This window comes from Hirundo rustica, chromosome 6 (genome assembly GCF_015227805.2).
Source record: "Hirundo rustica isolate bHirRus1 chromosome 6, bHirRus1.pri.v3, whole genome shotgun sequence".
Taxonomy (NCBI): domain Eukaryota; kingdom Metazoa; phylum Chordata; class Aves; order Passeriformes; family Hirundinidae; genus Hirundo; species Hirundo rustica.
In genome coordinates this window covers 40,393,111-40,419,408 of record NC_053455.1, presented here as the reverse complement: position 1 = coordinate 40,419,408, position 26,298 = coordinate 40,393,111, and the positions used below count along the sequence as shown (strand labels likewise).

General features: G+C 34.1%; 1 protein-coding gene across 5 annotated transcripts in view; it reads right to left on the bottom strand.

The window, feature by feature from the left end:
* The window catches only part of FUT8 (fucosyltransferase 8), a 97,906-nt gene that overhangs the window by 32,451 nt on the left and 39,157 nt on the right, over window positions 1–26,298 (bottom strand). For 3 of the 5 annotated variants that reach the window (XM_040067930.2, XM_040067931.2, XM_040067932.2), the window contains 4 exons: window positions 22,476–22,570; window positions 12,880–13,291; window positions 4,399–4,514; window positions 4,083–4,251 (listed from right to left, as the gene is read on the bottom strand). In XM_040067930.2, the coding sequence (XP_039923864.1) occupies window positions 4,083–4,251; window positions 4,399–4,514; window positions 12,880–13,082 (488 nt within the window). In that variant the 5' untranslated portion in view covers window positions 13,083–13,291; window positions 22,476–22,570. Of the gene's footprint in view, window positions 1–4,082; window positions 4,252–4,398; window positions 4,515–12,879; window positions 13,292–14,631; window positions 14,762–22,475; window positions 22,571–26,298 lie in introns of all 5 variants that reach the window. The other 2 variants (XM_058421113.1, XM_040067934.2) reach the window with 2 other exon arrangements.

Sequence of the window (26,298 nt, the reverse complement as noted above, 5' to 3'; positions counted from 1 at the left end):
AACTGAAAATACAGAGTTTACCAATTATAAAAAAACAAACCAACCATTAAAAAAAATTCTGTCAGCTCTTAAGTAATTTTTACTATGGTGACCATGACAAAGAAAAGGCAGTAGCTTAGTTTTAATAATCAGCCTTATGGATGAAATATAAGGCTGATTATTAAAAATGATTAAAAATATATGATTACTTGGATAATTTTTGAGGTAAGAGAAATGGTGAGAGTGTCCTTACACAGCCTCAATGACTCAACACATTAGGTAGAGGCAGCTTTGCTCAGTAGAAACTATAAAAAGTATCAAACAATTCACAGGAAATGTTATGAATTCATGAAAGAGTTTTCAGACAGCATCTATAATCTTCTTTAAAAAAAAAAATATAAAACCCCAAAGTAAACCAGGAAGTAAAAAACTCACAGGTGCTGTCACATAGAAATGATAATAAGATAGCGCTATTTTAAGACACAGTCACAAAGACTTTCTTTCTTTGATTGTTAATGCTCGGAAATGTGCATTTTCTAGCTAAATCTGCTAGGGTTTTTTCAGTGTGACGGGTCACTGTGATAACTTATTAATACAGATCTAGAAGAGACACAAATACCAAAGACCAGGGTCATGCTCCATGCAGAGAGTTAAAAGCACAGGGAGTGGTGACCCAGCAGCCCAAGATAGCTCAGTGCAGACAAGGATGAGCCTGCACAGGGTTATTGGAGGCTACTGCAACTGGTAAAATTTCACTTACTAACCAACATTAACTTGTTGCTGTTGTTGCTTCATATCATAAAATAAATCTTGGAGCTGCACTTAAAAGCATTATGCTCCTGGAAAGCAGAATGGAGGAGAAAAATCTGGCTGTGTTTCATCTCTATTTGATTGCCAAAATAAAGAGGGAAGGGTGGGCGTTTTTAACAATCAGTCTAGCCATTTATTCCAGTCACATGGAAAAATTTAAACCTCCTAAAAATTTTACATCAACAAATAAAAACCCAAAGGAAAATATGCAAGTCAAAGGAAATAATGTGAAAATTTGTCCAAATACTATGCATCAAATGTTGGCCAGTTACCACAAAATCCCTGATGACAGCAACTCCCCGAGAGAAGGAATGAAACTAACTCAGCTACAGCCACATTGCAAACAACTTTTGTCAACACAGGAAACAACCATGACAACTAGATGATTAATTTGCACTTTTTTAATAACTCAATATCAAATAGTCTTTCCAATGTTTAGACGAATTTACTCTCAACAGCCCTCTTCCCTATAGCAACTACAAGAATACAATTATGCAATTCTCAAGGAAGCTCTTGTGTTGGGGCAACACTGTTTCTCAAACAGAATCAGTACTGAAATACTGGACAAAAATATTTGCAAGAGCAGCACCGTCCCCGGGAAAATCCACGCAGCTCCTAGGGCATAGCCAACAGTGATTAAGGCATCCAACAAGAAGAACCATCTTATGAGTAGTAAACAATTTGCTTAACATCATCAAAATTAACAAAGAACTCTAATACTGCTTGTCCAGAAACACAGAAACTAAAGTTTATCATCTCTTAGAAAGCAAGTCTTCATCTGTGACACAGTAGACTTTCCTCAAGCAAAACAAAATAAATATTAGCCTCTTTCCTTACATAGCTATCTCATCATCTCATACCCACCTCTTTGTTTTCCCACATAAGGACAGCATGAAAAACTCCTTTAAGTACTTACAATTAACACTAAACTCTCTAATCCAAACATTAGATTATAATATATATCAAAATTTTTGAGATATCTTTATGTATATTTTTGTGTGTGTGTCTATATATAAAAGTAAGTAATAACAGCTGCACTTGCAGCATTCCATTTATCTAAAATATAACTTTTTAAGACAGAACTGTAAACAAAAGAGCATTTGGCAACAGGTTCAGCCCCTTTAAAAAAATTCAAAAAGTACATGTGTACTTATAAAAAAACAAACCAAACCAATAAACAGGCAATAAGTAAAAAACAAACCAAGAAAAAACCCGAACAAACAAACAAAACCCAAACAAACAAAAAAAAAAAAGAAAAAAGGAAAAAATTTAAAAAGTGAAAAAAACCAAAACACTGTGCTTCTCAGCACAATGAGCAAATCAGATGTTCTCATTCCAAACTTATGCTACGTTCCTTTCGGAGAAGCAACCAGATGGACAGTGTGGAGGGAATATGAGACTGCTCCTTCCCTGAGGAGCCACTGTGCATTGTAAGGGAAAAAAACACCCCCGAGACAGCAGTGCATCACGTGCCAAAGGATGTGCACACAAAAAACTAGGAATTTTCCTGCAATTCACACAACAAGACTGAAAGATTAAAGGGAAAGAAGGCAACAGCTTGATCTCAAAGGTGCAGGAAAAAACTTCCTCAGGACATGAGGCATCTAAGAAGTGCATTCTGCAACACAAGATAATTCTACTGCTTGAAGGCAACATTGCAAATGCACCAGGAACAAGGGCTGAATATCGTAGAAACATTTTTGTATTTTTTTTTTTTCCCCTAATGCAATTTCTTTGAATTTCTATACTGTTAACAGACAGCCTAGATTCAGTTCAATAAAAACTAGTTTATGGCTGTTTGATTTTACCATAAATTACTTTAGTCTCCTTGAGGACCTCACCAGACAGGAAGGTCTACACAGACCTATAACTAAGACTAAATAGACTTCAGATTATTCTATATTTAATAACCATCATGACAACTGAAAGAATACTTGTACTCAGCACAAAAATTCTCAGGGGAAAAGAAAAAGAGCAGTTGTGATTGCTTGCATCATATACAAACTTCTTGCAGTACCATAGTGAGATTCATCTCCTAATTTCAAGAGGTCTACAGGGCAGTTTTGTAATTCAGTGCAAAGGAGTTTATGCACCTCTCGAATGGGTTTCACCTCATCCTGAAGTATAGAGAGGTGTGAACCTAAGGGCGTCAGAAATGCAGAAACATGCAAATTAAGACTTAATGAATTGGTGTAGAATGGAAAGGACTATGGAAAAGGCCTCATCCTGGGAGGCAGCAACATAAAAACCTTCTGGAATCAAACACACACAACATTATTCAAGGTTTCACGGGGTGACTGCCTCATCCTGGCTTTATAAACAGCAATAACCTGCACACAAGTGATTTTGTTACCATGACCAATGTGAGAAAGTCTGGTCTTAGACTACTTGCTCCAGTTTTTGGCAGAGATAGTTCAAAAGGTACTTAAGAATCCACGACCAAAGGTTCAAGAAGCCCAGATGGAAATAACTTCAATGGAGAACAAATTTTTCTCAGAGGAGATAACTATTGAAATAAACCATCCAGGGAAGTGGCAGCTTCTCTGGCAGTTCACTATGGCTCAAGTGAAGATCTCAAGTCTTTTGGAAAATTCGGCTTCAGCCAAGCACTACTTTTATTTCAGTCAAATATATAAAACTGCACTTGGCAGAGCACTAATTGGATGAAATTTAATCATGTCTTTTATATAAATAATAACTCTCAATAACTGAATAGTCCCTTTGCACTTTCAACTCAATCTGTGACAAAATGGATTTTGAAATTGTGGAATATTAAATTACAAAATTTAATGGACTATACTGTTTGCCCATATTATTAATCAAATTCATACTGTCTTTATGTTTTAAACAGTGTTTGCATTATTTCTAAGGAATTAAAAATTCTTATGATTTTTTTTCCCTTTACTATATTATTATTTTCAAAGGCTCTTGCTTTACTAGTGATGTTCACACACCACAGCTTTTTTCAGGGCATTCATTTAAGGTAGTATATTTAGTTAATTCAACTGTATTTGTACAACTGTTTACTGATGAGATACGAACTGCCATTGCAATCCTGTTGGGAACAGAGTTGTAATATGCTTAAAGACAGATGTCCTGTATTTTTAACAGTTCCTGGATTAATTTTGTACAGCACAAACAAAACTCACACAGAATATTTTAATATAATACAAAAGGTACTCCAACAATAAGGAGGCCTGATGATTGACAACAATGAAAAATATAATTGCCACACATCTCTGAACAACATAATGACAGTTAAATTAAAGGTCAGAACCACTAATGGCAAGTACCTTTCCTGATGACCCAAATCAGACAGAAATTCATCAATGCGTGTTTGCAGTTCACTTCCTTCTAGATTTTTCAACTTCTTCAATTCACTCTGGAGGAAAAACCAAAGTTCCTTAGCTCCATTTTCAATCCTCCTTCTCAGTATTTCATGGTCTTTTCCAAGGCCTTCTACTTTAAAAAAAAAAAAAAAAAGGCATAAAAGTATCAGTACTTGTAGCTGAATTACTTGTTAAGAAGCCAACACATCTGTGATAAACCAAATGAAATACCAAAACACCAAAAGTTGTTTTAGAAGTAAAAGAAAACTTATCTACCAACCATCTCCTGTCCGTTTCTTATAGTTTTCTATCTGTTCTTTGGCCTTTAGAAGTTGCTCCTCTAAAGCATGTACCCTTCCTGCAGCTGGTCCCTGATCAATGGGACCATCTGGTATCCTAGGAGACAGAAAATAAAGAAATTGCTTGGTTTATAAATATAACTATTTGATAAATTATTTGCATTAACAATTCAGCTCTCCTCTCATTTTTATTTCATACTGTAGTACTTGACAAGCCTTCATCAGATTTCCTTAAAACCAGAAGAAATTAAACATGTTAACATAAACAAGATTTCAAAAGCACAATCCCACAGGAGAAAAACAGAGCGCAACGCAGCTGCAAGGTACGATCCAGCCTGGTCCTAAGCTGCTTTTTACAAGACTTCTACTCACTGATGAGAACAATCCAAGGCTCTGCTTGTGAAAATAGTATCTGTGGCAGTTTAATTGTTAACCTGACTGGCACAGAAACAAAGCCATCCTGCTCGTGAACCCTGGCCACATATTCGTAGGGAACCAGGGCCTCTGCACTTGATCTCCAGTTAAGTCTCCTCCACATCCACACACGATGATTTCAACGTATTGTCTGGGCTCAGAACAAGAACCCCCCAGAACCCAACCTTCTTAAAAGCACCATTATCATCATTTTTTATGACAACTCAAGTATTCTAAAGTGTAAATCACCTAAAAAAACACCAGTAATTGTGACATCCATCTGTTAAATTTCTGGTATGTGAGCACAGAAGATGTATGAAAATACATATCCTGGAATCTGTGAGCCATAAATCAACCTCATTATTGAGGTTTGTTCAGCATCTGAACTTGAATCCACATGTTAATAAAGCAAAATTAAAGTTTAAAAATTAGATGCTAACTTCTTATTGCATCACAAATTTAATGCAGGGAAAATAAGAAAACCTTTTCATTTCAAGAGAAAACACCCTTCTGGTTAGAAATTATTCCATGTTTTATAAGCTTTTTTAAGAGCTGACCCTAGAAAGAAAAAGAGCACGCAGACATGCAATGAAAAGTCTTTAGAACTGCAAAGAATATTCTTCTTGCAGAACATGAAGATGATTCTTCCTTCATAAAGCACTATGAACATAAAAAGAAACAGATATTCTCTACACACAAACACACAGTCTCACAGCACCATACACAGTAAGCGTCCTTGACAGACAAAAAAATGCCTCTAGCACAGAGAAAACAGTGGTTTGAGGGAGCACCTTCCCTGTAAAAAAGAACTGACAGCATTCTAAATATCCTACTGAGATGTTATTAATTTTAATGTCTCTCAGGTATGGATAACTGAATGCCAATAAAATTTCAGGAACTGATGAAAAGTTCATTTTCCCTGGAATAGCTGAAGAGAACAAATACCTAATGCAAGCATCAGAAATGTGCATCACCTGAAGCATAGCATTTAAGCACCTTTTTTCAGAAGGGGGTAGGAGAAGTGGAGGAATAAGCAGCTACATAGCCTGACAGAAATCAAAAAAAAAAAAAATCTGCAGTCTCAAATCTTCCTAATGAAAGCTATCCTATCCCTATCTTACTAGGGATAATTAAATTACTGAAAAAAAAAATTGTGTTCCAAAAGTACCATAGTAAACAAAAAGGAATTATCATTAATTGCTTGTACATCTGCTTTTTCATGTACTAATGTAACAAGCATGTCAGAACTGTGTAAAATATCCTAATCTTAAACATGTGCACTCCCGAAATATACTCTGTTTCAACAATCCATTTGTAAATTTGTCTCTACAACAAACGTACCGTGTTATATCCTATTGAGATACAGTCTTGTACGCTAAATACAAGACAATACAAACAAAGTCTTTAAAAAGTATATGGAAAGACGATTACATTCTTACACTAATTTGAAACCACCAGATGGAAATGTGTTTGTGATCTGCTGACTTGGTACCACAATTTGAGGTGTGAAGGAACAACTAATCACAAAATTACCAGAAAAAATCGGAAGTTTATCTTGTATAAGTCACATACCCTAAAGGTAGAATCTCTGAAGAACAATAGGGTAAAAGGATAGAAAATCATTACCATAAGAAGTCTTGAAACAGTGCACACATCCTCTTAACATAAGGAAAGTCTGTAAAGTAGCAATTAGAGAATCCTAATGGAAAGATGGTTGTGGATGGTATGAAAGAAGCACAGTAATGTTGATCATTTGATATAATTAAGTTCTTAAAAAAAGAAGTACCATTTTGTCATTTAACATTCATCTTGCTTTGGCACACTGCAATAAAAGTTTTTATTATACTTAGACTGTTGGATAAAAGAGCTGGAATGGGGGGACATTCCCTAAGCTAGCTGCTTGGACTTCCAAAAATCACATATTTTTAGGATGAAACTAAGATAGCTTATTCTTTTTTCAGTTGTGTCTACATCTGTTACCTCATCAGACTGGGAATTGCTGTCTTCCACACTTTCATCCAGTCTCAAAATTAAGGAAAAGATTCTTCTCTGCAACCCTCACAGCTTGGCTGTTACTGCCCTCTACAAGTGCTTCAATTGAGTTGGAGGTAAGACAACATTAGAGGGAAAAGTGTTTGAAATAAAATCCTCGTCTATGGCATCCTGTATGCATCTAATTTCTAGTGCAGAATATCCTCCTAATTATGCGTACTTATGAATAAGAATTCCTATTGAAAAACAGGAATTCTTACCAAAAAAATTATTGCCCAAGTCCTGACAACTATTTTACTCCTTAAAATAAATATAAGAAATGAGTTTAAACTAAGTTTGTCTAAACTGAGATGATTCCAAGGAGTAATAAAAACCACATCAGTAAGCATCTAGTACAGAGTATCCTTCACTTATTACTATGGTAAAACTGTAAATTAAGTTATGAACACAAAATAAACATCATTATAATCCACTTAAATGGTCAGTCAAGCTAATAAACCAAGTAGTGGGTTTATTTCAATTTTCAGTAATTACAAGGTGTCATGTTTGCATGCTGCTTCCTACCATCTGATAGCAAATATAAATTACCTTTTTTCATAATCAACTTATCAAATAAAGATATTATTGTATAAGTCTGATCATCAAAAGTATTATGTTGCAGAGATAACCAGTTCCTGTTTTGTCCCTTGTTAGCAATCGAGATAAATTCTGTGTACATAAGCCACATGACTGAGGCCACTTTCTTATCACCTTCAGGAGACAGAAAGGCAACGACAAAGCAATGATCTCTACTCTGGATCTCCGAAGGCAAAAAGAACACCTTAAAAATTAATCATAGTGACATTCAATTTAGCTAGAAGAACTGCCATACTGTGTAAAATAATCGTAAAAATAGTTTTTAAAAACCCATGAATTATAAAAACCATTCTAACCTTTTCCTATTTCCAGGATATCTAAAAGGTTACACTAATTTATCAGCAAAAGGAAAAATGTAAGATTTCACAAGTTCACATTCAAATGCTTTCTCATTCTTTCATTTATATCCAAGTTCTTTGTATAGAGCTAGAAGGTTCAGAACTAACTAAAGCCACATTACGATTGCCTTTTCTTCTTTCACTTTTTTCTCTTCTCCAAAAAGAAAATCATGTTCAATTATTACCAACCACTAGCACACACAAACAAAAAGAATACAAGCTGTCACTTCATCCTTCTTAGATGAAACCTCCTCAGCAAATAAAACTGAAATCAAGGAGTCAATGTTATCTGCAAATAAAGGGCAAGCATCCCTTATCAATTTAGATCAGCAGAGCCCTGATCAGCACAGATCTATATCCACTGCACGTCCTCCTTCCCTTAACTCAGAATCGCACAAAAACCAGTTAAAAAGACCATTTAGTTCAATTATCTTCATTCTTCCCACACTGGCCTATGCGATATTCTCAGCTTCAAACTTGAGATATTTAAAATACATGCAGTAGAAAAGTATACTTTAGTATTTAAATTTTTATCAACCCAAAACTATTTTTCTATCCAAGCCCCTTTAATGCTTTCTACAGGTTTAACAGACCCCAAAACTGCCTAGAGTAATTGACAAAATTATTTTAATAGAGTTGCTTATGATTAATGGAACTTGAGTTTGAATTCTCCACCAGCCTCAGCACGAGCTACATTAAAGTACTCTAGTGCTCTTTCAAAATTAAAATCTGATCTCTTCTTTCTGAAGCTACACTGAGAACTCTAAGAAAAATGTGTAGAGATACTGGTGTTTTGTTTTATGTGTTTGATGACATTTTGCTCTTTTCCACCTCTATTTTGCTTTATAACACACACTCCTAATTTATTAAAAGAATTGCAGGTTCTACACAATGCAATATTTAAAAGACTCTAGGAAGTAAATATAGTCCAAATGTATTCATAATATGAACACAGTATGAATCCATTTAACAAGATTCTCTATCTCCCTGAGGAGAACTCTGAAATTACTGGTTCCTAAACTGCAAGGTTTATCTTCCATCAAAACACCCTGAAATTTAAAAATTTTGACTACCACCCAGTAATACACAAAGAAGCACATGAATACTACGAAGCATTAACGTATTTCAAAAATAAAGAAAGCCTAGGACAAGGATGAAGGCATACACAGCTTCACAGTTTCCAGCCAAGAAAATGGGACATTATGAAAGTTGTAATTTTAAGATCTTCTATTCCTAAAAGCCTTGTATCATCTCTATGTAACAGGGACGGTCTTTAGCAGTCATATCATAATCCTAATAGTAAGTAAAACTTTAAGGTAAATTAACTGGTTTTAGGAAACAACATTATGTAATACTTGACTTGATTATTGCTCCCTCTCAAGTTTCCCTTAAATAACTACAAAAATTGTAGTAAAGATTTCCAGTTTTGCTGGAAAACTACTACATCTGTAATAAGGGTCCTTGAAAGGGCTCTTCCAGGTCTACTGGATATAGAATAGTAAAACAACTGTAAAAAAACAGTAAAACCTGTAAAAAACTGAGATTTATTACTACTTTGCACTAATGAAATCTAGAATGCTTCTAAAATCAACCCAGATCTGCTCACACAATATTGTTTATAATCATGTACAGACTACGGTAACTCTCCAAACTCACTATACAACAATATTCATGCACACAATTTCTGAAATGCAGGCATTGCAAAACCCTTTATTTCCATTTATCTTCTGCATCATTAATATACATCTGTGCCTCCTTCTAGCCCACAAGGAAGGTTTTTACAAAGCATCATATTGGCAAAAGAAAAACGACGGTAACTTCTCACCTAAGGCTTTTTAAATACACCATAAAAACTATGCGGTACCTGATGTAATTTCAAGTAATCAGAAGAGCACCACAAAAGTGTACTCAGTTCCTAAACTTTTTTTTTTTTTTTTTTTTTTTTTTTTTTTTTTTTTTTTTTTTTTTTTTAAATTTCAGGCCATTTTCAAAAAGATGTGACTATTCCAACTTGCACTCTTGCAAAGGTACATCTTAAAAAATAACTATCAAAAAACACATTCACCAAAAATCCTTGCAAATATAAAAACTACTCTTAACTAATATAGGTAATGAATTAAAAATATTTTAAAAAACATAAATTCATAAGAACATAACATGGTTTTTGAAATCAAACATACAAATGGTTGCAGTGGGTGGGAAATAAACCAGAATATCCCTGTCCTAAAATCCTAATGATATTCCTTTACACATACTGTGTGAAAAGAAGCAAGCAGGAGAAAATTAGAAAATCATATATTATTTATCACTGAGCAAAGAATGGTTAGGCAAGATTTTATAAACCTTTTTACAATATGATCTTTGTCAAGTTTTGGTTGGTTTTGCATACACATAAGGTATGTTTCACAAAGCACACTTCTGGTTTTCTTTTTCCTGGTCTTTGGGGATGAGAGGCTGCTACATAAATTGGCAGCAAAGGAGGATTCAGATCTCAAGGTGGAAAGATCACTTCTTGTCATTGTATGTTGGCATTCATAGAGAGATGGATGGAAACAAGCAGAGTCCAGCTCTTGTTTTCAACCATGCCAGAACTGACACTCTTATCAGGTGATAAGGAAGTCACAGGAGTCACAGGAACCCATTATAATGGAAAAGTCCAGGCAATTGAAATGTACTGAAATGCATTTTACCATTTTAACTAAAAATTAAAGACAAAATATCAATTTTCTCTAACTTCAAAATGGAACACAGAATCAACTTACACTTTTATTAAGCTACTAATTCTTGTAACCATACCTGCCTTCTGCCCCTTCCTGTCTGCCCTAATTAGCTATTATTAACAGTGCTAACATTCATTATGATTTCCAACATTCACAAAACTTCTTTCCTCACTAAGGTAAATTCTGTTAACTTGGAGCTTTATACCATGCAAAAGTTTTAGCTAATAGTGCCAAAATACTTTAGCTAGTATAGTAAATTAGTATAGTTAATCAGATGTTTGTTTATTGTTCCAGTTTTACAGGTAGGCACTGTCATTTCGTATAAACTCATCCACAAGTAACTTTAAATTCTTATTTGGAATATTCCTAATTTCAGGCATTATCTTAGCCCTGTTGTATCCCATAATATATGCTATGTTTTAACCACAAAATGTGCTGGTTTGTTTTCTAGATATAAAATCTTAGTGGAAAAGGGCATCAAAACAAAGTTTTTACCTCAGGCCCTTTATGAACTTGTACTGATGTAGAGAGTGTTGTCTTATCTACTCAAATTTAACTGCCACTATCAGTAATTAGAGTTTTCAATACAAAACAAAAAATTCTAGCAATTAAATAATATTCAAATAATTGTTCCAGTCTTTCTGTCTTTGATCAGGAAAGCCTAAAATAAATTATGTCTTTAAGATGCAAACTGGAGCAAAAGTAATCTTTTCCATCTAACTGGATTTCTGAAGTTAAAAGGTGTTTTGTTTCTCTAATGTATGCTCACAGCAGCAGTGATCTCTTCCAGGGCACAGATACCCAATCCATGGACTGCTGGTTTGTGCCTCATTTTAAAAAGACACGCTGCTACAAAACTATAAATGGGACAGTTTTAAAGCTATTTTCAACACAGCTTATTCTGTCTGACAAACAAAGAAGTGAGATACTGAAATTCTGTACCACATTATAGTTTAATACTTTGATAACACAGGTTGACCAGGATATTTCTAACCTATTTGTGATGTTTCTATGTAAACAGAACCACGGCTTTGGCACAATAAAAATAATAAAAAGGCCCTATATTGTCATGCATCATTTCCCTCAAAGTCCAGCACTTCAGCAGCCTCAGATTACTTCCAGCAAAAAACTATGCCTGATGATCTTTCAGGCTCAAGCTGGCTCACTCCTGGAGAACCTACTGACTACTGAACCTGGAAATGTGTGGCTGTTCAACTGGTATTTAAATTCATTTAGACTTTCTCATGATAGAATTTCAGATTCTCCTGTGGTAAAGATATGCAAACACTCTGGGGAAAGGTCTCAGAAATATCGGTAAACAACACATATACAAAAAAGCTGAATGGAGTCCAGTCAACAGTTTTTCACCTAATTCCACCATTAATGGAATCACAAAGAAGGAATGTTGAAATACTGTAGCATGTTTAGAGTAGATATAAACTGCTGTTTTTATTTTTATAAATCATGGGAAATTATCAACAGCATAAGCTATTATTTAAAACTTGACCACCAAAAATGTAATATTTATCGGAATATAGATAAGGTTAGTGAAATATAGAAAGGTATTCAGGAAAATCATCACTGCCTAAAATATAGTTTAGCCTCTACTTATCATTTCCTGTCTCTACTGCCTCCTTCTTAGTGGCAAACAGTACCCTGAGACCAGTAAAATAATTTACTCTCTTCCAGTCACTGCGTAATTTAAACGGGTTATATTTCAATGACTGAAATTGTAAAAAAGGAGATAATCCTACCATTTTACAAGTGTTTCTATGAGTTTAGCAGAAAGGCAAGGAAGAAAACGTAGATAAAAGAATTTGTATAATGCAGCAATCTATTGCAGATCATCTACAGCAAGTCAGTATTTATCTTCAACAAGCTGTACAAATGTTTTCAGCAATTTTAAAATGAGCTCTTCCAATTACTGCATGCAGAAGTATAAAGAACTAGATGTACTAATTTGTACGAATGTCATAATAACTGCACTTGTTTGAAGTTGGCATTGAGGGGTGAATCACCTTCAGAACTCTGTTATTGTTACAGTAACACTTCCACACCACTAAATGGCTCTTAAGTAATGATTACGTTAGACCAGAACTAAATGTACATTATGTATTTAAAGGTTTTGCAATATATTTTCAAATACACTGAATAATAATAAAATGTTTGTTTATTTATTATTCTTCAATATGATAAAATATTGAAGAATAATAAATAATTTGCAATATATTTATTTCATACATACTTTAAAATGTGAAATATAATTTTTCAAAAACGCCCAAAAACAACCCTTACAATTTAAATTCTGCTATTTCATATTTCAAACATTTTCTGGAGAGTTTTAATTACTTTGAGATCCTACCTGAGAGATTCTGCCATGCGCCTTAAGTCTTCATTTTGCTGCTTTAATCGTTCAAGTTTAGCAAGGATCTTGGATAATTCCCGACTGGAGTGATCTGGGTGCTCGCTGTCTCGTACCAGGTGCCCACCAATATAAAAGAGTAAAGTTCCCCACGCAAAGAGGATGAGCATAATCCAACGCCAGGAACCAGTCCATGGCCGCATTTTCAGAAGTTCAATTCACTCCAGAGCTGCTTCCACTCACAAAACAGCAAACATTTTCTTAGCTTCTGCAAAGGTGGACGATTCCAGTTCCTCTGCTTCAACACATTGTACCAAAGTTATTTTCAGTGTTTGTCTTACTGCAACTCCTTACAGAAGATTCTTATAAGGCTGTACATACAAAGAATATTGCATCATTCTTCATTTACATTCTGTGGGAAAAAAAATAAAAATAAATCTGAAATTGTAATTCTGGTATGTAAAAATATAGTGGACTGCAATTGAGCCAAATGTATTGTCATTAACATTCAAGAACGACAACAGACGATATTACTACTTTCTGTCACAGAGACCAAGAAAAAAGCTTTTAACTTTCCACAGAACATTATGCTGAATTCACCAATGAATGACAAAGAATATGCAATTACTCCTGGCTTTGAAACAGCCAGAAGAAATGCTGCTTTTTACAAGAGAAATATTTACCCCTTCATGTGTCATTTCAGACGTTAAAATAGTTTAAAAGTCACCGCGTAAACTTGACGTTTTCCTTTACTATCAACAAATAGCTTTTATTTAATTGCAAACACATCTTTTCACTTTTATTAACTTTATTCTCCATTTTTAACATGACTGCTACTCTAACAAATGAATTATAGCCATTTTAACATGCTATTCTATTCTGCTATTTGCAAGTATTTAAAAATCAGGCATGACTTTAGAAGCACCTCTCTGCTGTTTCAAAACCATCAAATACATTTTGACAAGTTGTTATTAAAACTATTAAAATAAAGTAAAAAATGCTCCAAAGGTAATACCTTCTCTCACAAAAAAAAAAGCCGCCGTGCCATTTTAAAAAATGTAAAATCACCTGAACCCATTTTCTGCTTGGCAAAATATCATTCTATTAGGGAAAAATTTCCTCATCTTTCTAGATTAAATTTTAACTGACAGCATGTCCAGAGTCTTCCTTAAGTAGTTTTCCCCGTTCCTCCTCTTTCTCAGCAATGTAACATTTCTAGCTTTTTTAAAGGGCACATATATGCTGTTCTGACTCAATTTCCAAAGTAACCCATTTTTTGAGTTCTCAAATCTCTAAGTCCACTGTATTTCCTCTGAGATACCATCCACATCTACCTTCTCCCAAATTATTATTTTCTGTTTGATCCTTCTTTCACCTTAACTTCTCTTTAATTTCATTTAGTTATTTTTATTCTGTTCCAATTTATTCAAAGTCTAGAGCAAAATCTTCCAAAATTGCAATAACTTCCAGACTCAACCTGTTAAGGAAATATGCCTGGAGCACATATTTCCAGACACAATAACTCTAACCTTGAAAATGTTCAGTGTTTTCAACAGCATTGAAAATGCTGAAAAATTTCTCTAGTTATCTGGAGAAGAGGGGTAGTTTGTAGATGTTTAAAAGAGGGGGGAAAAAAATCCACTTTGACTAATAAGATGAGACACAATTCTTTATAGAGTACTTTGCAAGCAAAGTATTGACTTCTTTTTTTCCAATCTGTTTTTCATAAAACACAAGCTTAAGCAGACTCACAAATCAGATAACTTCTTTATCACAGGCAGCGCTGGTCTGTCTCAAACAAGTGTTAGTAGATCAGACAACCAAAAATCCACAAAATTGATATAACAAGTCATCAGGAACAGATGGTATTCTTCCAACAGTTCTAAGGAAGTTAAGAATGCAATAGTTTAATAATTAACAGAGGTGTGCAACCTCTTACTTATAACACCTTTGTACCAAAGGAATGGAAAATTTAAAAAGTAAACTGAATTACTTCTAAGGGCTACAACAGGGAACCCTGCCATTACAGGCCAGGAAAATAACACATTCGTGTCAGCCAAACTAGCAGCAATAGTAAGATGAAATAACTCTGCAGACATAAGGATGAAAGTAATGGAAGTAAAAAAGTACTAACATTACTTTTAGAAAGACAAATTGTGCCCCATAAATTTATTACAGTTCTTTTGAATATGTAAACAAACACGTAGGCAAGACAGAACCAGTTCTAATCGTTACATAGTTGATTTAGTCAATACGGATTTTCAAATGACATTCAACAAGGTCCCAAAAATATTCCAAAAATCTAAGCTGAATGGAAAAAGAAAGATCATATGTGAGTACCCATCCCACTAGAAGAGAAGAAATGTACAGTAAGAGCAGGCAACCAGTTTAAGTGCAAAGAGTGAGCAGGGACCTCTCCGCACCCATGGCAGACTTCATACAGCTTGACATATTCATAAGTGTTTGGAAAACAAGGTGAAACATGAGGGAAAAAATTCTGATAGCAGTGAACTGGAGGTCATCAAGATGTTTAATGAGGAAAAAAATCAAAAATCGGGAAAAAAATCAGTGTGTAGCTCATCAGCGTGTAGAGCTGTGTATAGATGACTTTGAGGCCCATTAGGAATGGACTTTACTTGTGACTGGTAATTCTATGAAATATCAGTACAGCATTGGGCTAAACACATCAAAGTCCTCACAGGTTTTATCAGATTTCTATCAATCTCTGAAGATGTCATTGTTCTTTTCATAAGTTAGGTCACAGTAAAGTTAAATATAAAATACAGATGCCAAACTAGCTGAATGAACAGGAAGAACATTCTGAAAGTTAAAAAAAAAAAAAAAAAAAAATTAAAAGCCTGTATCTCAAATGTGGTGTATCTAATTATAAATGAGTTACCACAACAATTAACTATCAACTTTGTACTGTAATGTGGCTTTCACATTAATTCTTTTATTTCATACTGTTCTGGGAATGCAAAATGTCAATGTATTTGACATTCCAGGGATGAGACATCCAGTATCCCTGGATGCCCCATCCCTGGAAGAGTTCAAAGGCTGGATGGGACTTTGGGCAACCTGATCTAGTGAGTGACATCCCTGCTCATGGCAGGGGAATTGGAACTGGATGATCTTTAAGGTTCCTTCCAACCAAACCATCCTGTCATTCTGTGATTCATTATTTCGAAGTTCACACAAGATCTTTAGATAAATCAAATTAAAGGAAAAATTATCACATTTTTAAAACTGTTCAATTCTTACAGCTTGTCTCAGGTTTCTGAAAGATCTCCACAGACACAGGCCACAGCTACCTGCCTGACAGAAAGTCGAGAAGTAATGTCAATATTATACTCACTTAATTTTCTACAGCTGTTTATGAGGTTCCATACTATAAACTAAGTTCAAGACTGCTAAGACTGAAAGTATGAGCCTTTAGTAAGGAAAAAAAAAAAAAAAAAAAAAAAAAAAAAAAAACAAAAAAAAAAAAAAACACAAAAACCAAACCACGCAGCAGCAGCCCACAAATACAGCAATTCAAACCTGTCATGGATCATAATATGGTTATTAACATCATCTGACACTGAATATATAAATAAGAGTCCACCAAACCCAAATGGTGGGGCAGAGCAGTACCAATAAATATATTTTATTAAGCAGGAGACAGAAAAATGTCTAAATAGCAGTTGTTAGTATTATTATAAATTTATGTTATAATTATATAGTGAAGGTCCCTTATCTAAGCATATTATGTTACTGTTATTTTACCAGAGAAAGCCATGATTTGAATTTACTAGTTAGTTATCCCATGAGGTTTACCATGATTTCTTGCCTCACATTTGATTAGATTTACTCATACCCTGGCATTTTTCAGGGCATAAGCACATCAAAACATAGTATATTGGCAATTAGCTATTTTTTTTCCCTTCAATTTTAGATTAGGTCTTGTTTCTTTTCTAGGCAATCCTGAGAAGGGCTGACTACATTCTTACAATGTTACTCCCTAAAATAATGTAAAAAAAAAAAAATCTCTTATCTCTTCCAAAAGGCTTACCCTGGCTATACGGAATGAAAAAGAATGTATTTCTCTATTCTCCCCAGCAGCTCTAGAGCAATCTTTCAAACAAATTTTCTTTACAAATTTCATCACTACACACAGTTAAGAGGATTTTTCAACCTGATCCCTCAGGTAAATCATCTCCCATTTACAAGAGCCCAGCTACCAACCACAGAAATGCCAGTCACAGGTGCTAGGCATGGATAGAAGGGCAAAGCTCAGTACAAGAAGCAGCTTATATCAGTAGAGTAAATCAAAGCCAGCTTTAATGCCAGTATCAGTGTGGGACTGCAGATGCCAGTGAAATTGGTAACCTTCAGTCGCTCCTGAAGGTATGCTTGTAAAGACACAACTCTCAGCTGCCATGAAAAAAAGCAGATTGGTATTAACAGTGCAAAATCTTCCATATACAAATTAAAAAGGTCTCCTGGTTCCCTAAGAGAGAAGATGGGGAGACGAGAGACGTCTATAAAATTTTCTCAACATAACAAGAAATAAACAGCACATTGATGTTGATTAAAATGATTGCTTTTTGTTTGTAAATGTAGGAGTTCTCTATCACTCCTTACAAAATTATTTGTTACTTAAAGTTCTAAAGACAACAAACCATATCTAGAAAAAGTTTTGTAGAAAACAAGAATGAAGTAACATTAAAAGCAAATGCTAAGTTGAAAGTATCATGTACATTAAGCTATTTTTCAGGTTTAATTTAATCTTGCAGGTCTATTATAAAAAGTTACTACAAAATGGGCAGCATTATCTAATGAAGCAAAATAGGTATGGTAAGTAGTGGCTACCATAAATCATTGGGAATACATAATGTTCAATACGTCAGTTGAATGAAAAATAACACTGTGGGAAAGGAACTCAAGTTAAAATTTATTTACTGTAAGTGCATAGCACAGAAAATGTGGTTAGTGTCACAAACTTATTTAGACTCCATGAAGAGGAGACACAATATTTACCTAAAAACAAAGGTCTGCTTCAAGCCTTAATTAGGAAATCAAATTGTGCATACTACATATGTAAGCCACAGTTGATTGTAAGAATGTGAAAATGTTTTGTTGCCAAATTAACCAGAAAAATTTGGTTCAAAAACAAAATTGCTTCAATGCAATGGAATGCACTAAATGACTGAGTGAAAACAACTAAATGAAACACTAAAGAAACTTGATTAAAATGATAACTAAAAATAGAGACTGAAGTGTAGCACCAATATCTTAACGAGAAATAATGTGCATCCATGTCGAAAATAGCTATAGCAAAAATGATTAATCAAAAAAACCCCCAAATCATACTGCCTTTCTTCATCTTGCTCCCATAAAGCCTACAAGTTATTTTAAAGCTTTAAAAGGTACTTAAGAATTATAAAATTGAATAGCCCAATACTATATAATTTCAATTGGATGGACATCTTCTATGACTTAAATAAGGCTCTTTTTAATGTACTATCTCAAACATGCTGTTGGAAGTAAATTCAGTGACGCACTGTGTATTTTCTCCTTGTCTATTTTTGCTTCCCACAGAATCACGGCCCCAGAAGAGCATTATGATGTTACTTGACAATGTACAGTTTCAAGTTATTTTAGATTAAATTCAAAGCAAACTAAGCAAGTCTACTTTTGGCTCAACCACCTACTGGCCTAGATTCACTCAAAAGAAGCGTACCTTATGTAAGGTGAAAAGGAGAAAACTACTCATGAAGTAAAGCACACACACCACTACAGCTAACATTTACAGCACGACATTTAAGGCATGTACATCACCTAAAGTTGTACAATGTACAAAACATGAAACTCATCCCACTCTAAGAGCTATCAAAATGACTTACCACTAAATGTGAAACACTCAAAAAGCATGCTACACCAGACACACAACTTAGATTGAACTCTCACAACATTGTTAGTTTCTCTTAAAAGTAAACCTATATTAGTTTTTTTAAGATTTTGTATTTTTAAGTTTTCACTAACAAAAATTACCTTTTTATGAAAGCATTCTACTCTAAGTAATGTTAGCCTGTTGTGCTCTCATAAAAATGAAAATTAAAAGCAGCTTTCTAATTTCAGTTCCTATTTAAGAATAATGTGATGGCACAGCCTCTGACAAAGGATTAGAGCCTAAGGAAATAATCCTTTTAGGATATTAAGATAAAAGTAAGGATCAAAGGACAAAAGTAACAAGTAAATCCTTCTGTAGTGTTTGATAAAAATAAGTAAACCTTACAAATATTATTCACGGTGTATGCTATGCATTCTTTATGAAGTCCTTACACAGTAATTGAATCAGAATTCTGCATGTAACACAAAGCACTGCTGGAGTCTCGTATGAACCAAACACTTGCTTTTCTCTCTTGGACCTGCCTACTGTGATGGATCCCAAAAGAGGATTTCTGTTTTCATGGCCACATAGCTCTGGCAGTCAGCAATCATTTTACAAGGACATAATACAGTCAAATCTTTTTGCATCTCTCTTCAAGTTTATAAGCTCCTATCTTATATACAGAAATCCTTATTTTTTATCCTTTTAACTTTATGTTATTACACTTTATCCCATTCTACCACTCCAGTATCCCAAGTAAAAAACACTTGTTCATTTTTCTGACCCCGTCAGCAACCTCCTCTAATTTGTGACCTATATTTCATTACAAACTACTATACTTCTGTGACATTCTCACTACTGAAAACATCCAAGAGGAATAACACAAGTTATCCACTGCACTAATAGGGTCTCCTCTCCAGGCGAATACTCTTCCTTGCAGCACAAGTCCCTGCCACTTCATCCCTTCAGCTACTTCCTTTTCCAACAAATTATTCTATTTTTCATCCACAATTTCTCTCATTCAATATCGAACTTTCTATGTGACAAGAAATGCTGAAAGGGATACATACACATTATCTCCCCAACTGTGTTTCATTGGGAAATTGACCTCATTGAAAGAGTTAGTAAGTAAACCCATAAAAATACAGATCAAAAAATCTTTGATAATAAATCTACATTTCATTTATCTAATTTCCCATTTTTATCTACCTCTACTTTGTTAACCATCATTTCTTTGAAATTTGTCCCCATGCTTTGCACGCTACAGTGATCAAGCCAGGACTGGTAATTATTTCTAATTCTAACATTCATATGTACCAATCCCAAGAGACCTTTTCCCATTTAGTTGCAAACATTTTTAAAATCGTGACTGGAAACAATTTGCAAAACATTTCATTCATCGATAACTTTTTAATTACCTTTATTAACATACAAATTATATCTATTGTTTTCTTCAATGAGAGACCAGAAACGCATTCACGGAGCACGTATTAATGTTTATGTTCCAGAAGTATCCAAAATGAAGTTCATTTAGTTTCCTAGTCAAGCTCACTGTTTTAGTTATATTTTTTCTCTCCATAAAAACTATCCACTTCTTTTTTCTGGGACAAGGTCATAAAATTGGTAGTATCCCATATATATTCTTTATTATTGTAGAATCTTTTTTCTTTTTTCTTAACTTCTATTCACATATATCAGAGGCCGTAAGTTGACAAAATCATTAGACTTGCTCACTATTTATTCGTACATCCACAACTCCCTCTTTCCCTGCTTCTTTTTGTAAAAGTCTAATTTTATATCTGTTCCTCTGAGCAATTTGCGTGATATTCTCTTCATATAGTCCCATATTCTTGTACATGAATAAATACGGTCTATACATATGATACAATCTGCAGATTATTCTCAAATTAAACATTTGAGAAGGAAGAGATGGTACTGAGGGAATTCCTTAACCTAATGTGCGAAAGCTACAGGCCCACTTATTTGGGTAGAAAACAAAATCTTAACCAATCAGAACAAGCTTTGGAGAAAGACACGTGATTGATCCTTCCTGAAATTTCTCTGAAGAGGTTTGGCCACTGAATGTAGAAGCTTGAAGGTTTTTCAGACCTACAGAGATTATGAAGAAAGTAAATTGCTAGGACTTGAGGAATAAAAACCTCGAATCTAAAAGCAAGATTATCAACTTGAGAAGAGTCATCTGAAGATTCATTTAGAAGCTTTAGCAGAATATCTATTATAATACAAACAAAACATTCAAAGCAGGGTTGTATGAATGTAGGGGAAGATTCTGGTATTATTTTGGAGCTTATACTGTGTATTTGATGTAAAATGCTCACCTGAGGAGCACAGAAACCATTTTCAATTTAACTGTATAGCATTTTATACCTGAAAACCTTCAGTAGGGAAGGCAAAGGACCAATATTCAGAACGACCAGTTAGTAATCTTGTGTATTACAACATTGTGACAAATTTATTCTTCTTTTAGGAAGTCAATATTTACTGATGCGACCAAAAAAAAATCAACAGGATCAAAATTCAACATGTAGCGTACCAACTGAGAGATGATCAACAGCTCAAGAGTTGCCACATTTGCAACCAAACCAGCAACAATAAATTCCCCAAAATGACTGACAATCAGTGAAGACATGACAGAAACCACCAAACCAAGGCGGCTTCTGCTTTTTTCAAGGTCTTAAGGTGGTGTGTAGCAGAAAAACTGAAGCTGAGAGAATAATTAGTGCAATTTCCCTCACAAGCCTAAGTACAATCAGAATCACGTAGGAAAGTAATGAAGGAATGTATGTAATTATTTCCTATAAGCCTCCTCTTCCTCCATCAGTGATCCCTAACTACCACAAATAGTTGTTATCAAGAATAATAATCTTTGAAGCACTGAACAAAGTCTTAGATCTTTCAACCCAAAAGAATTTCTAATATTACTTTCTATTTTATTATATTCCTTTACATTATCTCGTTGCTGTTCAAAACAGTACAAATTACCCAGGAAATTTCTGGATTTTTATCCTCTTCAGGTCTAAATATCCACCATTAAGAAAACAAAAACAAAATAAAAATTAAGCAAAAAAAAAAAAAAAAAAAAAAACCAAACAAGAAAAACCAAAACACCAAAACCCATATATTTAGGAAGCTTCACAAGATGTTAATGGAAATGAGTCCCCAAAAAAAAAAAAAAAAAAAAAAGTGGTTATAATAAATACAAATGTTTGATGCAAAATTTTTGAAAAAGTAGAAACGATTGATTCAAAAAAATCAAGGAAAAGAAAACTGCAGGACAATAGCTAGTTATTTGTTTCTCACGATCAAAAGACCAGCTCATTATTAAAAGCCCCCATGATAGCTTATTTTATACAACATGTTACATTGGATTAAATTCCTTGTAATTAGTACATCACATGGACACATTGCTGAAAGTGCAGCAAAAAGTGTCATCCCTGGAGGCTGGGCAAAGACCCAAGCAATGTACTCCAATCAACCCTACTTTGATCGCTGGTGTTGGACTAGCAGATCCCCAAAGAAATTTTCCAAAGCCAGCTACAACATGATTCCATGAAAGAAAAGAACTTTTACAGCTTTTGGTGTGTAAAAACATCTTATTCTAAAAGGCATAACATGCAAACGTACAGCGTATTTTATTGGTTACATAGACAGCAGTACATTTTAAAAAATCCTAACTATGTAACACGCATGAATAATGACTTACCCTCTCCGTGACAGCAGGAAGTAAACACGACTGCATCATGGAGGTTGGAGGTTAACATGCAATTCCACTATTACAGCAGTCAGTGAAATTAGTAACTGTTTGAAAGAAAAAAAGAAAGTGCCTTTAATTTCACATTCTGTAAGAACAAGTTCCTTTTGATGTACTCGTTATCATAACAGTAAGAAGAATGTTTTCTTTTAAAATACCACATTTTCTACTTGTTATTTAGCTAATCACAGATAATCCACGAAGATCAATCACTCAATCAGAATACTTTTAACTACCATCTTTCATTATATCTAGATTAGATACAATGTGATCTAGCAACCAAATAATTAAATCAAAGAATATTTTATGCTCTGTATTGATTTAATGAGTAAATTTTACAAGTCAGTCTCACGAGGCCCCAATTTCCCTTGTTAATATTTGCCAACTTCAAAATTATGTTTGAAGTTGATTCATTAATATTTACAGATACCATCAAATTTGCAGCTGAAAGATGTTATACATGCTGAATGTAAGATATAAATCTGCATAATCAATTAAAGCAGTTCAGCCATTTAGCAGTTTTGTCAAATAATTGTTTCCCCATCTCTAAGGTTACTCTCTCCTCAAAATACCGGGCAAAACTTTGAAATGGAAAAAAAAAATCCAAAATAAAATATTTATCCTTAATTTTAATAAAATTAAGAGAAGAATATTCAAATATTCTTTCATATCTTTTGCCATTTATGTACTTTTATAATTTATAAAAATTATGACCATATTAAGGAAAACGTGGAAAGAAATTTCTTTTAATCAAAATTTTAAAAGTCACGAGAATAATCACTGGAGAAATCACAGATCCGGAGATTAATTTGTATTAACAAAACACAAATAAGTTGAACAGCTCTTTAAAAGTACTCCTTAGCAAAAGAATACAACTTCCAAAATTTCAAGAAAATTCCTGCTATCTTCCAAAGAAACATAAGCTTTCTTCTTCAAAGAAACATAAGCTTTCCTCATGCAGTTCAAGGCTTAAAGGCACTGAATTAACTGTGAGCAAGTAAAAGCAACACTACACTCACAATTGCAATGTGAGCAGAGAAAACCTTGGGAAAATTTTTTCCCCTTTTATTCTTTCTTCCCTATTCACTGAGTTTGCAATACTTAAAGTGTTAATTTTCCTGTTATCCTAATAAAACTTTGCATCTTTTCAGTTAAAAAACATCTGGTTTCCTTTGAGGATCTAATTACACAGAGAACACCTAAGATGAACCACATAAAAATTATGGCCAACTCAGGGTCCTATGCCCCTGTAGTTACTAAATTTATTTCTACTGGAAGAAAAAACAAACAAACAAACAAACAAACAAACAAAAAAACCACACAACCCACACACACATAACAAAAACACAACAGAGTGAAGTACTACTTCACTCTACATAACTTCTGGTCAGAGATAAAAAACAACAAAACACCAATTTAGGTACTTTTAGTATCAGAGACGCAATATTCCTCAAAATTACGCTATGTGAACACTTAAAGGTTCAGTTATCACAACAGCAGTGGCTCAGAGAAGTCCATATGACGCAACACACACAGCACTTGGGGGCTTTTAATCTAAAGCTATACATAGAACATTGACCTTGAAAGAGTTTATCAGGAGTTAAGATTCTAATCAGAAGTAATTACTTTTCTAAACTAGATAAAATAATCAACAATGCATCAACAGTAACACATACAGTTTGAAAATAATAAGCACTTTATATAAGACCCAGTAATAAATATAAGTGCTCATGATTGTTGTAACATATTACATTTGAAAGCTTCAAAAATTATACAGTAATTTATCTTTTTTTTTAATCGTTGTTATTTTGAACAAAAGAGAGAACTGTACCTTGAAAGAAAAAGAGCAGCCTAATTGTCAAATATATACAAGATTTTCTGTCAAACAGACAAAAACTTAGTGGTGATTCTTGTTTTAGAAAGATAAGAGTCAATTGCAGAAACAACACACTCCTCCAAGGAAATTATATATATGGATAAAGCAGACTTCACTTTTACAATCCTTTTTAACTACTAAGATAATATATTAACCAGAAACACAGTGAAGTGAGAAGTTACCTTCATTTAATCTGAACTAATGAAATGTCTTTGTATGATAAAAACTTACCTCGGAAAATGAACAGGACAATCACATGATAGTAAAGGTTTCTTTTTTCTTGTTGACTTAGTGTATTGACTCCATACAACCCTATTCTAACATAACCACAGCTGATGAATAATAAAAATTCAAACCTCTAACTCTAACATCAAGCATGACCTTCCTCCACAGTATTAAGTTAATAATCTACTGATAACCCTTGCAGAAGCCTTATTCCACAAAAAAAACCAGGAAGAGAATCTTTGGAAGCAATGAATTAAAGAACAGACTGTGGAAGCTAGAAGAACATAACTTACGCATTATAAGAAGAAAGAATTTGTGACACTGAATTGTTTTTTACACTCACAAATAAACACATAACAAAATCTGGGGATTCGGAGTTCCACCTGGATAAATTTGGCTGCTGAGGTAGGAGAAAGTAGTTGCTAAATTTGTCAGTGCAAAACGGATAAAGGAAACAGCCACTGAAACAGATGATTTCATTAAGTAACACATTCCCAATTGCTCATTCCCTTTTAATTGAAACACCAAAAATGCTTTCAAAAATATACAGTTGTTGAATCAAGAAGCTGAAGAGAATAGGGCTTTCTGCCCTGCATTAGTCATTTGAGAGTCAACAAACGGAAATGGTGCACTCCTTTCTTAGCAGAATTTAATAGAATGTTTGCCTCTGGCTTCAGTGCTCATCTGGGACCAAAGTACAGCTGCCTCTTCTTGGAGAAAGTGCAGCTCCCTATCAGTAGAATAATCTGGATACCTTGGGAAAGGAACAGAGAGGGAGAAAATAAACAATGGACAACCTTAAAGTAGTATTTGACTTCTCCATTCCTGTTTCTGCTGCAGAGCTCCACTAAATTTTCTTTTCTTTTCCACTTGCTTCCCAGTATCATTCCTTAATGGCTGCAAATTTCACAATCAAGATCAGAGGTAAGATCTTTCCTCTCTTGGCTGGCATCAAAGTAACAAGCAAAAATCTAATAACCAGGAAACTTAACATCAGTCTGTTCACAACTCAGCTGGATGTTTATAAATCAAGATGAAAAACAGGCAGATGAGAGAGCTGCTGAATTTGTAATAGTTATGCAAAAATGCATGACACTTGGCAGCCATAAGTAAACTGAAGTGGCAACCAGGAGGTTTTGCAAAATCAAAGCACGGTGAAGGCTATATGGTATTCAGGTACTGAGGGGAAAAAAAAAAAAAAAAAAAGTCACAGAACTGAGCTAAAAGACTTTCTTCTTATATATGGCAAGCTTGGAGACTGGGTGATTTGACAGAAATGCCGGAATACAGTTTTGAGTGGGCCACATCAGGGGAAGAATGTCAGATGGGATCGTTAACTAATTAATCAGACTTGCTTTGTATCACCATTTTCTAGTTCAAATTGAACAATGTTTTATGTAGTACTTTTATTAGAGCATGACAAATTTTACTGGGGATTGCAAATAGTAATATTGCCATATGATAAAGAAGTATCTGCCTTAATGTTAATTCCACTCTGCCAAAATATACAAGTCTTAAATCTTAGCCTGTAAAGATTTCCCTTGGCACTCCAGTTTTCTTTTACTTGGTATACAGAACTTTACATGCCAAAATACACCAAAAAAAAGGGTACCTAATGTGCTAATTCAAGTATAGGAAACAATTTACTTGCATTAGCATATAGGTTCATGCTGA